Source organism: Nyctibius grandis, chromosome 3 (genome assembly GCF_013368605.1).
Source record: "Nyctibius grandis isolate bNycGra1 chromosome 3, bNycGra1.pri, whole genome shotgun sequence".
Classification (NCBI taxonomy): Eukaryota; Metazoa; Chordata; class Aves; order Nyctibiiformes; family Nyctibiidae; genus Nyctibius; species Nyctibius grandis.
The window spans coordinates 45,078,912-45,095,149 of NC_090660.1; the positions used below are offsets into that span (position 1 = coordinate 45,078,912).

Genomic DNA, 16,238 nt, shown 5'->3' on the forward strand with positions numbered 1-16,238 from the left:
CTTTTTTTGAGTATTTTTTTGCCAACCTCTGTAGAGCCAGATCTTCAATTTTGTTTTACCTGTGCAAGAGTGCAACACAGTGGGAAATGGTCTACAGGCTTATTTGTGCCCGGCTATTTAAGATATTTTTAGAAATGTCAGCAAATATGTACTTTGTACTCTGAATGTGTCATTTATAGGACTGTAGTGTATCTTGGAATTTTCTGGAAAAAATTTTCTTCTAAAAACTACCAAAGTAACTCCCTTCACTGTGAATTCTATAGTGATGGTGACTCCCTGAGATCAAGTGGGCTATTTAAAGCTTCAGTTCAGAATACATTAACAGGGAAAAATAGAAAAATCCAGAGATACAGCAATGTATATCTGAAGCAATGTATATCTGAATGAATAAAAATTTCAAGCGTAATGATTACAGCATCCTGCAAGTAATTCACAGCTACCAAATACCCCGCTTGCGCTGTGCGCTGTTCTCTCTAGGACTGCCACATTCCTATAATTTGCTTTTTTCCCTGCGCTCACTCTGTACAAAGCTATCTTGGAAATCAAACTTTGAAGTTATGTCCCTAAAACAGCAAATCAGGTCACTGTTTTGGAGGCGAGTTACAAGCATTCATATTCTCTTTTTTAACATATGAAGAACTCATATACGGTACTTTAAGCTATACTCACTTCTGTGAAGTGTTTTGTTGGGATTAGGTTTAGGTAGTTGGTCTCAGGAAAACTTAACACACATGAAGAGTCTTATTCCGTAGGACTAAAACGCAGTTCATCTAACTAGGGGTTTATACCCTCATGCTGTAAGTGGTTTCCCTGTGGTCACAATCAAAGTGTGTTTCTTAAAGTTAGCATATTTGGTTAAGTTATTACAACTGTGTTTTATTCTGCAGTTTATACTTCCTAAATAATAATCTACCACTCAGACGCTTAACCCCTGGTCAAGAAAAAACAGCAGTGTTACCAGGCCCTCTTTTGGAGAGGCTACATGATGGGTTTTAACAGAAAATATTCTACAGCTGTTTTTCTGTGCCCCTTATTATGCTCTGAGTGTGCTCCTTTGAACCAGTTGATTCAGTCACTGTCCCCACCTCACTCGTTTCACCACCGTTTCTTCTGCTGCTGATTTTAAGGCCCTGTTTCTCTATGGTGTTACAAAAGAAATCTAACTGTAATATTGCATGTTCAGTTGCACTGACAGGAATATGTTGTTTTTCAGAAAAACATAGCTGATGTGGGAAATACAAAAGATAGTGGAAGTTGTAAAATCTGATGTAAGTGCTAGTCATTTTGTTGTGCTATTACTTTGGGAGGGGGTGGGATATGTACAGGTTTTGCAACCTTATGATTATTCAGGCTCAATGTGGCTGTAGCAGAAAAGATGAATAATAAAGCAATCTTTGTTTAATATTAGTCAGTTGCACAATTTCTAGAGAAGACAAATGCTCATGGATCAAACAGGTGATTTAATTTTTCTTCTTTTAAGTACATGAAATTGTTCGTTACAAATGATGCCCCAGCTCACTTTGCTGTGGGAGGATCCTTTGTGAGGTAGTCAAAATTAAACCAAACCTATATGTTCTAGTAACACAAAGGAACGTTTTTTTCTTTGAAACTGGTGGGTGGATAAAATTCTTTGGTTAAGTTTTTAAAAAACTCTCTGCGGGCTGCGTGGAGAATTGCCACATGCTTCTCATAGATTCCAAATTTCTGCCATAGCAAGTCCCACTGGTTTCAACCACAGGCTTTTTTGTTTTCTGTGCTCTCCTTTGTAACCCTCAGCAAATGGAGGCAATGCCAGAAGTTCTGGAAAACAAGAGAGAGAGGCTGAGCCAGGCCTAGACTGCTGCATTCCTCTGCAATGGTAGGCCACCGTGTGGGCTTCGTTTCAGCTCTTCATTGTAAATCAGTGGCACAGATAACTGAGTGACCAGCTCTGTGAAAACATGCAGAGCGCAAGGCAGTTCGTGCAATCAAGTGGATTGGTTTTAATTACAATCTTGAGATCAAAAATTGTTTTCCCACGGGGGGTATTTTTAACTTTTTTAAATGTCTCTTTTTACTTGCATATTTCTTTACTTAAATATGCTCACAGGCGTACAACACCTTCACACACCCATGAGGCAAATAACAAAGTCCAGAGCCGTTTATTTTTTTCTATGGTTTGTGCTGTATATTCCCAAATAGCTGGCTTTCTTTACGTGCAGCTGGTCAGTGCAGTTAGGTAAAGGCAGCAGATGGCTCAGTAGAAAACTTCGCTGCAAGACCTCAAAAGTTAGGAGTAACTGGTAATTTCTTACAAAGATGGATCACTGAATTGCAGAAATACATATATAGCCTGTACTATAAAACCCCATTAGAACAGAAGAAGAGGAGGAAATTAAGCTCCATGCAGTTACAGACTGTGTGTAACTTAGGCCGCCCAGCTAATTTCTTGCATGTTGAATCTGGTGTGACTTTTGGAGTAGGTTTAAGAAAAAAAGGTATGTTGTACCTTTGGTTTTAAGCTTCAGCATCTTCTGTAACAGGAGAATGCATAGAGTTGGTAGGCAATTACTGCTACAGTTCTGTGGTTTGAAATGTATTGCTTTCATCTCTTTCCTTTGACATGACCATGATGAACATGGCTATTTCAGCTGCTGCCACTCCTCATTTTGCTACTTTAATTGACCATCTGTGTGAAGGGCTAAGTTTCTTCAGTAAGAGAGGAAACAGAATACTTAAAGACATAAATAATACAGAGTGTAGAAGTTTGAGGATGGTATGATGTTGTTCTTCCTCCATCAAGTCTAAAACCTGTCTCCCAGAGAGCAGCCCCTCACAGTGGGTAACAGGACGTTAACGCATTTCCAACCACAGAAACCACACGTGCTTCCTGTTAATATCCAGACTTTGGGCACAGACTACAACATTAGGTTACTACTGCACAGACTGCAAGTGCTTTCACATCTCTGACATGCAGAGGCTAGTTGTGTGTACCTTGGTGAAAAGCCTGGTGATACATAAGGGTTTTCCAGCAAGAGGACTCGTGAAGATGGTATATCAAAAATCTCCAACTCAGATAGTATTACTACTTTTTACACAGTGATACTGTAAAACTTAGTTGCCTTCTGTGGAACAATAATGCTGAACATAAGCTGTAATGAATGTACAGCGTATTTTTAGGTTTTATTTTATATTTGTTTTATAGAACCAAGCCTCGTATCATAAAATTGTCAGCAAAACTAAAAGTTATGTGCTCATTGCTAATTCATGAGATAAGACTTAGGCATGTTTATTAGGGTGTCACCATTTCAGCTAGATGTTGGTTCAACAAGGCGAAGTGTTGGGTCCTGCAGCTGGGTCACAACAGCCCCATGCACTGCTACAGGCTTGGGGAAGAGTGGCTGGAAAGCTGCCTGGTGGAAAAAAGACCTGGGGGTGTTGGTCAACAGCCAACTGAATATGAGCCAGCAGTGTTCCCAGGTAGCCAAGAAGGCCAACAGCATCCTGGCTTGTATCAGAAATAGTGTGGCCAGCAGGACAAGGGAAGTGATCGTCCCCCTGTACTCGGCACTGGTGAGGCCGCATCTCAAATACTGTGTTCAGTTTTGGGCCCCTCGCTACAAGACAGACATTGAGGTGCTGGAACGAGTCCAGAGAAGGGCAGTGAAGCTGGTGGAGGGTCTAGAGCACAAGTCTGATGAGGAGCGGCTGAGGGAACTGGGGTTGTTTAGCCTGGAAAAAAGGAGGCTGAGGGGAGACCTCATTGCTCTCTACAACTACCTGAAAGGAGGTTGTAGCGAGGTGGGTGTTGGTCTCTTCTCCCAAATAACAAATGATAGGACGAGAGGAAACAGCCTCAAGTTGTGCCAGGGGAGGTTTAGGTTGGATATTAGGAAAAACTTCTTCACTGAAAGGGTTATCAAGCATTGGAACAGGCTGCCCGAGGAAGTGGTGGAGTCACCATCCCTGGAGGTATTTAAAAGACGAGTAGATGTGGTGCTTAGGGACATGGTTTAGTGGTGGACTTGGCAGTGCCAGGTTAATGGTTGGACTTGATCTTAAAGGTCCTTTCCAACCAAAATGATTCTGTGATTCTATACAATTTTATAGTTTGCCTCAGTATAAATATGACCTTGAAACAGTTACTGCCATATTGAAAGAAGTGTATTTATTTTAACCAGATTCTGTGAGACCCGTGCAAACTGGTACTACTTGTACAAACAATGCATATGCCAGGCCCAGTACTTAATATCTAAAAGTCCTTTCTTGTCCGTCAAGCAGGGGGTTGATGATTTTGATTATCCTTATGCAGATCAACAGTGACTATATGTAGTAAAGAACGTTTCTGGCAGATCACCTCTCTTATATTGGCAGCCTTCAGGATAAGCTACTTCACAGGTAGATTTTTCCAGCTGTACTTCCTGAGCTCTGACAATTATCCTTCCTGTAGGTGAGGGGAGTCCTGAAAATGGTACATCTCAGGATGACGACAAGACCTACTCTCTTGTGTGCTGAGGGAACCGAGAAGAAACTGTCAAGTCAGCTTGGAAGGTTTATTTATCCCACTGTCAAAAGAACAGCACTAGTGTTACAGACACCTTTGGCAGCCAGCAAGTTTTGCATTGACTGGCCCCTTGGAAAGAAGGTTGCTAGTCATTTCAAGAGAGATTTTGCTGGGTCTCTTACTTAGTAAAACAGCTACTTGTGAATTGATGCCAAAGTATGTCAAATGTTCAAGGTTCTTTTCCAGCAGATCTGGAATACATTTTAGGTCAGTATCAGAAAGGAAGTGAGAGGAATTGCACTTACTTTTTCATACTGTTGTAATTAGTATCTGAAAGAATTGTCATTCCCCTATGCAATTTTTTTTCCCACAGCACAGTTCTATGCTAAAAAGTACATATTCCTGTTCTACCTGAGTGAAAGCAGTATTTATTTCCTTCAAAATATGAGCATAAATGATATAGACATACTGTCACTCCTTTCTCCTGCTAAACCCGCAAAGACAGGTATTTCCACAATAGGATGCAAAATGGCCCTTCCCTTCTCTCCATCAAAACCCTTTTATGTTTTTGTGTGAGCTCTGCTGCAAGGCCAAGCTCTGCTTCCTCTACGGCCGTTCTTCACTGGGAGTGGGCCAGGGAGGGCTTGGAGAGGTGAGACCTTTCATGAGTCTGAAAGCAACTGTGCCAAGACTTAGGTATTAGCAAAGGTGTGGCAATTAATAGATCCTATTTGACCTATCGGTTTTCAGTGTGGCAGTAGCTCTAAGGGGGCATAATGCTGCCTGCAGGGAATGGCTAAGAACTGGTATTCCACAAGGCATCAGGGATTCAGGGAAAGCAGCATTTGTCAGGCTCCTCTTGAAAATTTTAAGTGGAGGTTTCATTCATCTGGCCACAGCAATGCAGTCTAAATGTCAGCTCTAAAAATGTGTTGTGCCTTTACCAACAGAAATGAAATCCTTTTCAGCAGGCTTAGCCAGTGATCTTTATTGACTCAAGATGTAGTAGAGAACTAAACTTGGACTTTTATTAAACTTAGTTCAATAGAAATGAATACAACTCTGAAGTAAAAGGTATTTATGAGTCTATACTGGGCCAGGTGGGGTTTTCTACTCTTTACTGTATTTTTAGGGCTGAGGTTTATTGTAAGGAAAATTGTGCCACAAGACCCCTTATTCACTGCTTCATCAGATCAGTGCAGCAGTGTACTCAGCTCATCAATGGAATGGAAACACCCTCACAACCTTCCTTTCTTGTCTGGTAAGAGCCTTATATGCTCTATAATGTCTAATGTATGCAGTAAGGGAGGAAAGTTAAAGGAGTGCATGTTATGCTTAGCAGATGGCTTCTCATTTTTGTGGAGCTTCGGTCTAGGGCTTGATTAGCCTATAGGAAAAGCTGAGTTTCATGTGCAGAAAAATATTATTCCTTCAGTTACTCTGAAAGTGATAAGCTTTAGTAAGGAGGGAGGGAGGAGAGTGAGCTGTAATGGAAGCGATCTCTTGGCTAACTGCAGTAGGAGTGTTAAACTCATGTGAATCTGTATTATGAGACACACTGGCATTTCTCTCTGCATTCATTCTGCTAGCAAATGGGAAAAGTGTTTGTGTAAAGGCCAAATGCGCCAGCAGATCGGTTCCAGTTGTGTTCAGAGCTATGACCAACTGTGTGTTTCACAATTATGCTGCATGCCATCTAGTCCAAACAGAAATATTTGTTTGAAATTGATTTCCAACAGTTTGACAAGCATCAGACAAACCCAGTAATTAGATCTGGGAAGTGAAATGTCTGATGGCATATTGCCTTCTAACCATATTAGTGAAGCTAGGCTGAGAGCCATTTTTTCTCTGCAGCGTCTTAGCATAATGAGTATGAAACAAGCTTTGCAGTTCAGATTTAACAGTGCAGACGTAATTCTTTCCTTCCTCTTTCCAAATACTCACGTAGAGAAGCCTAATGGCTGAAGACACTCCATTCTGCTGTGAACTGCACTGCAGTAAAAGTCCAAATGAGGAGCTGGATTGTACCTCTCACTGGTGCTCAAGGGAGAGAGTGGAACCACCTCAAGCATTTTGATCTGATAACTCCTGTATTTTCTGATGCAACTCAGCAAATGACCAGGAGGTCCTTAGCCTTGTTCGCTGAACCTTTCTCTGCACCAGTTTACTGGTTTGCACCCATTCTCTCATCCCCTTTTCTCCTTTTAGTCTGATGAACGGGTGCTCCCACTGCATGCTAAGCCGTGCAGTGCTCCTCGGTGCCACCCCCAGCGGTAGAGGCTCCTCGGTGCCACCTCCAGTGGTAGAGCTCCGGCTGGAAGCCAGGACTGGCCTTGGTGTTTCTGACAGGTGACCTGCACCGGTCTTCAGGATGAACAGGTTTTGCTGCACTTGCTTTTGATACCTGCTTTTGATAGCACCGAATAATTGGATCCTTTTTCCAAGGAAATAAAAGTGTTAAATTGGCCTGATTTTTATTTGATCCTGGCTTCTGTATTTGATCACAGTGTGTAATTACTGCTGCATATTCAGGCTCCTCATTTACCCACACCCCCAAAGCTCCATTGTCCCATCTACTCGAGAACGCTGGAGTTTGAAGCGAGGTGTGTGACAGTGCAGGAAAAGTGGAAGTGTGTGACTTCATAAGAGTATCCAAAGACAGAGCTGAACTAGAGCTCCCAGCAGTGCTTTAGGCTACATTGTCTGCAAAACAATTCCTTAAGGTCCTTTTTCTAGAGAACTTAACTGCATAAAAAGGAAAGGCAAAATGTTGGGAAACATCTGAACGCAAAGTTGGAACCCAGACATCCTCAACTGCAGCTCATATATGGTGATGATGGATGTGCTTTTTCTGTCTTTTCATTCTTTCAAATGTCCTGATATTACCACGAATGTTACTAAAAGCCAAGTATTCCAGAATCGTGGTTTTCAGCCTCTTAAATAATGCAAGGCAAACTATTACTAATGCATTGCACATATGTCTTACTACTACAGCTTACTGAAGATCTTGAGATCTTAGGTGTTACGAAGCTGAGTAATTTTTAGGTATAACCTTTTGTTGTTAAAGTGACTAAAAACAGATAAGTCAGTGCAAAATTCCAGATGTTTTGCTTAGTATTTTAGTATCAGCATTTCAATAAACATACTGACATATAGCTGACTCAGAATTGAGAACTGTACTGCATTATATTTAACTATCCAGTTGTTGTCTTATAGAAGAAATAGGAACAAAAAAATAGAAAAGGGCAAACACATTATATTGCATATACTGAAGAGCACTGCTTTATAAATATACGTGACTTAAGCTAAAAAAAAAAGTTGATTCAAAATGTCCCTAAAGCTAAGTGAGATAATTTTCATCTCAGGAAAACCTGAGAAAAGAAGGCCAAGAAAAAGGAAATTCGTAATGAGTCACAGCAATCTGTAGTTACTATAAAAGATATTAAATATTCAGTGTTATAAATTTGAGTAATATACTTTCTGGTGTTTGTAACGAGTAAATAATACTTAATTCTTAGGATTCTACATAAATATTTAAGCTGCTCTCATGTATTATTACAGTCAATATTTGCAATATGCTGTGGCTGTTGAACTAAGCCTCTCTTGAGACTTCAAAGCAGGGGAATACACTTCAGCTTTTATCAGCTTAATTTTCCTCATTTATTTTACAGCATTTGTAGAGGGAGCCGCAATAAGAATGTGAGAGGAATTACAAGTATCTGCAAGAAAGCAAGACTGGAAGGGAGTGGGAGGAGATGAAAAACTTGTAACCTTTTTTTTTTTTTAACTTGACACATTAAAACTCTTAGCTTAACAACTTCCTTCCAGGTTGTCCTCTGTATGAAAGAAGGCTACAGACCTCTATATACAGAAGGAGGGACTATCATAGAGCAGCTCTACCAAGTGACCCAGGAGAAGGATATTTGTATCCGAGGACTCTCTGTCAGAGATTGTACTTCGTATAAAATAGGTTTCCATGGTCTTGACAGTAGCTGTTGTTTGAACCATGGGGCTGAGAGGTCCCAGCTAATTAGAGGCTTATGTAAAAGTGTTACTCTGATTCTCAAGAAAAGGGATAAACTATTAATGCCAAATCGAGCATTAAGGCACAGTGGTTTTGAAAATACTTACATGTGGCCTAACTCCTATTAAATGCAGTGGGGGCTTGGATTTAATATTGTTTCATTGAAAGCACCTTTGGAATTTCTATTTCGTCTCATTAACAGACTATTCAGAATTCTTGGTCCATCTATATTCCTTCGTTTTGGAAGGCACTGTGTATACAGGGAACAAATGGCTTTGTTCACTCTGACCAACATGCACAGGGAAAGCTGTGCCAGCAGCAGGCTCCAGAGCGGCACAGAGCAAGGGGAAGTGGAAAGGTGGAGTTGCCTTCAGGAGTGGTCCTCAGCCGCTCTTGGAAGGCCAAATCCCTGCTCCACATCTGGCTCCCTCCTCCTGCTTTTGGGCTAATGTGAGGATGTGCTTTTCTTGTGCTCTCATTTGCACGTTCAATGACTTTATTCACTTAAATGTAAATAGACAAGACTTTAGCAGCCTTCTGGTAATGCCTATGGCAATGCATTCTGCTGTACTTACTCTTTAATCCATTTTACAAGGGTTTTTTTAAAAAATAATGCCTGAAGACCTCTTCTTCCTTGGGCAGCTTTCTCCTGTACAAGTGAGATATGGTACAGGAAGGGTACTGTATTTTAACAAGTGAGCTTCATCTTGCAGGGAGAAACAAAAAAAAGAATATCAGTATCATATGCACAGCATTTATAATGGGTTTTAATAGAAGTCGTCTAAATATTTGTTTCTAAATGAACAAATAAGCATACGTTTACATGCTCCATTAGTTCTGGATATCCTTAAGACATTATTAAAGTGATCTGTCTCTCCAAATGCACTTGAAGACTTCAGTTAGTTAGCTCATCTATTAACAATATCGCTCTGCTATAGATTTTTAAATATTAGAGAAGACTTAAGCATGCAGAAAATCTAGAGGAAAACTTAAAAGTGTGCTTCCATTATTGAAATAAAGCATATAGAAAGATTTATACTTTATAGTTCACTGCGTATGCATTGGGAGAAGCTGCTTTTGTGGCACAAATAACCTTCTTTGTTGCTTACCAATACCCACATTCAGTGACACAAAGAACAACTGTTGTAAAAAATATTAGTATGCAGATGCTCTGGTGTTTTGTTAATGCATTTAATTAAATACAATAGCTCTTTTGTTTGTTTTTCTTTTTCTGTCCTTGAATGGATTTGTATTATGGTATAGAATCTAGGCTTGGAGTTGCTATTTAAAATGTTTTGCAGTTTCAGAATGTGTCATATTTCCATGTTAGTTACTTTCTCTTTCATTTGATTAAGAAAATCATTTGGGGGCTTTAGTAGTTTCTAATAAGTTTGAAAGTATCTTTTCAGGAAAACCACAATCCCAAAGTTGCCAGCAAATATTTTCCCTTTCCCCACTGATGAGGTCTTCAGTGACAATTAGCGTTGGTTAAATAATTGCATTCCCAATAAATACTTTCAGATGTTTTAACCAAAGAAAATCTCTTGAAGTTCCCAAACATTTTCTAGGTAGCTTTCACAGAAGAAAAGAAAAAGTTGCACAGCAAAACTGCATTTTATGTGAAAAACTGTAGCAGACTGGTTACAACAAATTGTAACCTAAGTACCGGTGTATATTTGCAGAAGCCATCATTACTGTCTCATGTCGTCATCCATAAAATTATTTCAGAATTGTTCTCAGCCTGAGGAAGGGTTTCTTTAGTGCCCTGTGGGTGGGCAAAATCATATGAAATGACTGTGTCAAGTCTAAAATGGCTCTGGTGAATCAGCAAAGTACTTGAGTCCAGAGTACTTTGAAAACATAACAGTATTTGCCAGATCCTACCCTCCCATGGCAACAAGGACCAAATCAAATTGGGACATAATGAGGTAATTAGAAGACCCTAAAGGTAACATACGACTGTTACTCATTTCTGAAATTCTGAGCCCCATTAACTCCAAAAAACACTTCTGACACAGAGTGAGTGTGTGGGAGATGTCTGCTCGGAAGGTTGCTTCTCAAGCAATGACCTACTAATATTCTTCTGGTGTTCCTTGGAGATAAGACATAGTCCTCAGTGGCTGCAGTTTTCTTTAGAACAGTAGGAATAATGGTATAGACTATAAAAACCTCCATAAATCTTGTCACTGATAGGAGGAGCTATTATAGTTTAAGTGTGCTGCAGCTAATTGTTTTCAGATATTTTACTGCATGCTTCAGAACACAACTGTGGAGAAGGCAGCAGACATTTCACTTACACCACAGAGGTCTGTCTCGGCACCTTTCTCGGCTGAAAGCTCATCAGCTTCTCGTAACTGTTTTTGTCACTTTTCACAAGCACTAAATGCAAATCGGACAGTTTTGCTGTAGGCCTTCAGTATCAGCACTAGGACATTGTATGCCAAGTGCCAGGATCATACATGGAGAAAAACTGTCATGGGAGACCAAGCAGAGATTGGAGTTTAGTGTTCTCTGTCTTTTTGAAGTGAGGACAATTCAAACAGTGAAAAAACCTCCACTCATTACACTTGTTTGATTGGTATTGAAGTTACAGTGAGGGATTCACAAAACCTTCAGGTACAAAAGCTCTGACGTTGTGGAGAGGGATCGTGCACTTGAGAAGGGAGTCCTGCAACATCGCTTTAATTATTTTTTTTTTTCCCCATTTTGGAGAAAACCAGCACATTTTAGAGTTGTAGTCCTCAAGGGAAAGTACGGGAATTCTGATTGTTCACTGAAAGCCTCCTCATCAGTAAGCCTTCCATGTAAAAAAAGTTAAGTTTCAGTTGTGCTTCGAACAACCTATTGATCTGTTTACAAATACGTTTAATTTAAAATGCCACCTCGAACTGCTGCAAATTTTGTGTGAGAACATCATCCTGGTTTCAGTTCCAAGATAGCTTAATGTTCTTAAAGGCTGGTAGAGAACATAGTTTCATTACAACTGCACATATTATGGGTTTTGTATGAAATGAGCATCTCAAGGCAAGGGAAAGAAAGCAGCATTGTTCCAGGGCTGTTTTTCACAGGCCTGTATTCATATCTCATCCTTGTTGTTTGCAGGAGAGGCAGATGTGAACCAGAACAATGGGACCTCCACGAAGAGCCCAGCGGTGACAGACTCCAAAGGCACAGCAGACCCAAAGAATGCCTGGCCCGAGGCCAACCCAGCTGACACAACCGGTCGCCCCCACTTGATCCGCCTCTTTTCCCGAGATGCCCCAGGAAGAGAAGACAACACCTTCAAAGATCGGCCCTCAGAGTCAGACGAGCTACAGACCATCCAAGAGGACAGTGCAGCAGCTTCAGAGAATTCGGATTTGATGGCTTCACAAAAACGCTCCTCTTTCCGGCACGGATCAAAAATGGCATCTGTGAGCATTACAGACCATGCTAGACATGGATCTCCAAGGCACAGAGACTCGGGTCTACTTGACTCGCTGGGCAGATTCTTTGGAGGTGAAAGACACGTTCCCCGGCGGGGCTCGGGCAAGGTGAGCTCTGAGGAATAGACAACTGCACAGCTACAGCAAAATAAAGTACAATTAAACAGGAAGGGTGGGACTAAAAGGAAGGTGTAACTGCTATAATGCAAGAGTTGACTTAGCCAGCAAGATGGTACTTGCAGATGTGTAATTTAATGCTTGGCTTTAAACTGAAAATAGCAAAAAAAGCATAGATCTAGGAAACAGGAGGACCTGTTCTGGGTAGTAGCAGGGAGTGTTAGAAATCCAGGTGGCTCTAGAAACGTTACTGTGAGGAATTTTTACGAACATTTAATGTGGGTGCATTGTATGCATTTGTATGCTGTGCTGTTTAGAGACACTTCAGTCTGCTTTTCTGTGTCGTTCTTAAATATTTGCAAAACGGAGCTGGATGAGAGCACTAAACGCAAGACAATCTCTAGCTAGTTTGGCAGTAACTGAGGGACAGACTTGGAAAAAGATGTTAAAAAAAAGAACTGTGGCCAGATTCTCAGCCTGCTTGTGCAAGAGCATGTTTTAAGGTCGTTGATAGCATTGCTGAGGAGATGGCTTGACATATTGTCCTGAATCCCAGGTGTACAAAATAGTCCAGCTGCTTTATTCTGGCGAGAAGTGATGATTTATATTCCAAGTATTTAATGTTAGAAATTGTGTAACAAGCCATTTCTTCATTATGAATTGAAAAACAAGGTATTGATGAAAAGATATTACTTGGAATCTTTCCTTTTCCAGGATTAACCTGCCTCCTCTGATGAGTTGTGCAGATGGCATGTTAGTTCACTATTATTCGAGTGGCAAAATTTAAGGTATTTTTCACTGTACACTTTGCCGTGTAAATGATAAATGGAGTCTTGTGTTTGTGTGTTCACACACTACATAAGCATTTGAATAGAACTACTGTAGGGCTATAAAACCTTTGTTTTAGCTGAGTATATCATTCGATGTAATTGCTCAAGTTACGTGTTGCGAAAAGCAATGCTTGTAGTTGCTGGCTGGGCCCAAATTTTTCAATAACCTTCGACAGCTTTTGCTGTCTGTTCAACAGTTGTAGCCTGTGCTGCTTGCTGGGAGGGGTTAGCACGTGCAGCTTCCCCAGACTGGCTGTCTCATAGCGTTGCACTGGGACATGATCCATACTACCTGGTGGTTTAAAACTGATCTGTGATCATAGGGCAGCTGCAGGCTGTCAGTGTACTTCACAGCTCCGCACTTGGAAGCACAATGTGTAACAGCCCTTCCCTGAAGAGCTGTTGTAATGTATAGACCACTGGATGAAAAATACTCTAGAAACTTAAAAACAGAAGCTTCTCACACTTGGTAGCCAGTACTAAGCAAGCTGTGTATTTTGGTCTTTTTGTTTCTCACATTTACAAACTGGGGCCTGTAACGCTCATGGCAAAGATTTAGCAATTATGCAGTAGTTTCTGTAGGTATGTGATGTTCATACATGCAGCGAGCAGTTGTTGTGAGAATGAAGAAAACTACTCGTCTTACTGTTACTGCAAATATCAGACTGTTCCCAGCACGGCTATTTTCTGGAACCTGGTTGGCTAGCTCAACTTTTGCTGTCTTATTCATATGCTGTGTTACTCAATGAAAAATAGTATATGAAATGCTCTTTGTACACCAAGGAAACAATACCAAAAACTTAGATTCTGCATACAGAATAGACAGAGGTATGTACGTTCTTGCTTAGCAATAAATAAAACCAACCAACTCACTTTTGAGTAGTGATGACTAAAAAATGGCTGCAAGTTGTACAGATTCTGTATTTTATCCTTTGGTGTGAACACGATCGCTGTGATTCTCTGTATATTTCTACATAATTATGTATGAGAGGACAGGGTATCATCTGTCTTATCTCTGTTGCTGTTCAGTAAATGCTGTTTTGAAGCACTTAAATATCTGCCAAACAGTACAGAATTATGGACGATTCTCACATATTTTACCTAGCAGAAGTAATTTTTAAGAACAACTACGTATAATGTTACAGAGTCCTGACTTGCAGAGCTCAGCTGGAAGCACAGAGAAGTTTTATTGTCTTGGCAAAAGTCAGGCACATTCAGACTTCCAGTGCCAAAGCATCTCTGGCACTGTTTCACACAGTGATAATATTGATGCATGAAAACAGGTCCTAGGAAGCTCTATCGTAGCAGGGTTTCAGTGCAGAAAATACTAAGCAAGTGGCACAGACAGTTGTTTCAACTATTATTTATTTAGCCTTTAAATCAATGCCTTTTGGTTTCTTATATCAAGGAAGACTTGTGGTGTCATTTATTTATACATATGTATACAGAGCAAAGCTAGATGGCTAACAACAGTCTTATTTGTGCTTAAAACCTGAATAGTGGTCACTTGCTGAATTTTATGAAGTGTCAGAGTATCGACAGATGATGAAGGTGTTCATGGATGAGCTGAAATAGAATAAAGTCCCTTGGCAGTTTTCCAAGCTCCACTAAGTAAACAGGTCTTTGGTAAATAAGATACCATGAAAAGCACCTTAAAGGGTGATTTTCAAAGGCTTGAAATTGAAAAGTTCCTAGAGCTGCACTGTTTATTTGCTTGCACTTGTTTCAGATTAATTTTTGAAGCATTTCAAAGCAATTCTGCAGCTGCCTTTCTTGCAGTCTTCCCTTTTCAGCCAGCCCGTGCCCCAGTGGGAGCGTGTATCTCAACTACCCACACCAGCAAGCGCTGGAATGCAAAGACAACACTTGCTCTTTGTACAGATTTAGGGCTGACATTCAAGCAAAACATATTATAAATTCTTTGTGGAGGCATTTTCATCTTGCACCCATAGCTGAAAAGTACATTAATGAATAATATTCACTATTGTGTATGGAAAGGTGGGGTAGGAACAAAACGGGGACTGTTGTGTGGCCTCTTTTTCTCCTGTGGAGCAGGTTCTCCCTCACCCTGGAATTCTGAAGTTAAATTAAGAGTGTGTGGGAGTCCCACGGGAGTAAATAAAAATAGAAATAACTGGAATGTACAGAACTACTCCTTCTCCTCTCGGGGCAGCAAATGCATTTGCCATTGTTCCCCCAACCCCTGCCCCATCAAGCTTTTAGGTAACTGAAGCTCAATTGAAAACAGCTTGAATTTTGTTCTTTTAAGATTTTTTTTTTTTAAGGTAGAATATTCGAATCAAAACTATTGTTGTGCACAGCCTAAATTTACCTGTATTAAAGAAGCATTTAAAAGGGTGACAGAAAGCAACTGCAGTGCGGGCATTTTAAAAAGCATGGAAGACAGTGGTGTAACTATAAATTATGTCCGTTCTAATCTTTGTAGAATATTTGTCTAAACATTTGTAAAGCATATAAGAAAGTTTGTTAAAATGATCTAGTCTTTCTTGTGCCTCCTGGATATTAGCCTGTATTCAACTTCAATACGTACCGAGGGCTATTTTGTTTCTTTTATGCAGCTGGTTATACTTTTGTAATTCTTTTGTTTATGATTTTTTTTTTTCCTACTGAAGTTTGGATTGTGAAACGAGAACTTTTCTGTCCTGGTTTAACATTATGCATTAACATACTAAACTTTAAACTACATTTGTGACACACATGCAACAAAGCAAACTATTGTGAGTGGCAGTAAATAATAAGCTGAGGCCAGGCTTAGTGAAAGAGGAAATCAGTTTTTCTTTTATATTTTGACTCAGTTTTGAATGCAATCTTGTAACGTTCTTCTGTTGCCTGTATGAAGCCTTGCTCCTGTATTTCTTTCCCAATATATATGTGTTTGGGTTCAAGGAATATGGAAGGCAGACACAGGGCTTCCCCTTCCTACAGACAGATCAAGGTGTGATGAGTACTGGGCTGAAGTTCTTCTCATGTTGAGCAGAACCGGGGTTCAGGATCAGCATTTCTGACACAGCAGTTCCAAACCCATCCCAGAGTCAGGCAGTTGCTGTAACAGGCATCTGCAAAAAGGGTTGTGATAAACATGCACAGGCAAGAAGTTTAAGAACCACAGTTTTAAATGATGTGACATGGACAGGTATATTCGTCACAATGTCCAGCATCTTTTTTCTTTTTGCACTTGAACTCTAACCACATTTCTTGTGTGAGCTTTAATGTATACTGCAGCGCCATGGAGACTTTGAAAAGGAGTTAAATCAATGCTAGTCTGACTAGGATATATGATGTGATTTAAATAAATACTTACTGTGATTTTTATTTCCAAGTCTTAGTTTTCAGGGAGT

At 40.2% G+C, this 16,238-nt stretch overlaps 1 protein-coding gene across 6 annotated transcripts in view; it reads left to right on the plus strand.

Annotated features, from left to right (window-relative positions):
- MBP (myelin basic protein) overlaps positions 1-16,238 on the plus strand; it is a 123,870-nt gene that overhangs the window by 90,550 nt on the left and 17,082 nt on the right. For all 6 annotated transcript variants that reach the window (XM_068396321.1, XM_068396316.1, XM_068396323.1 and 3 more), the window contains exon 4: positions 11,610-12,040. In XM_068396321.1, coding sequence (XP_068252422.1) covers positions 11,610-12,040 — 431 coding nt within the window. The remainder of the gene's footprint in view (positions 1-11,609; positions 12,041-16,238) is intronic.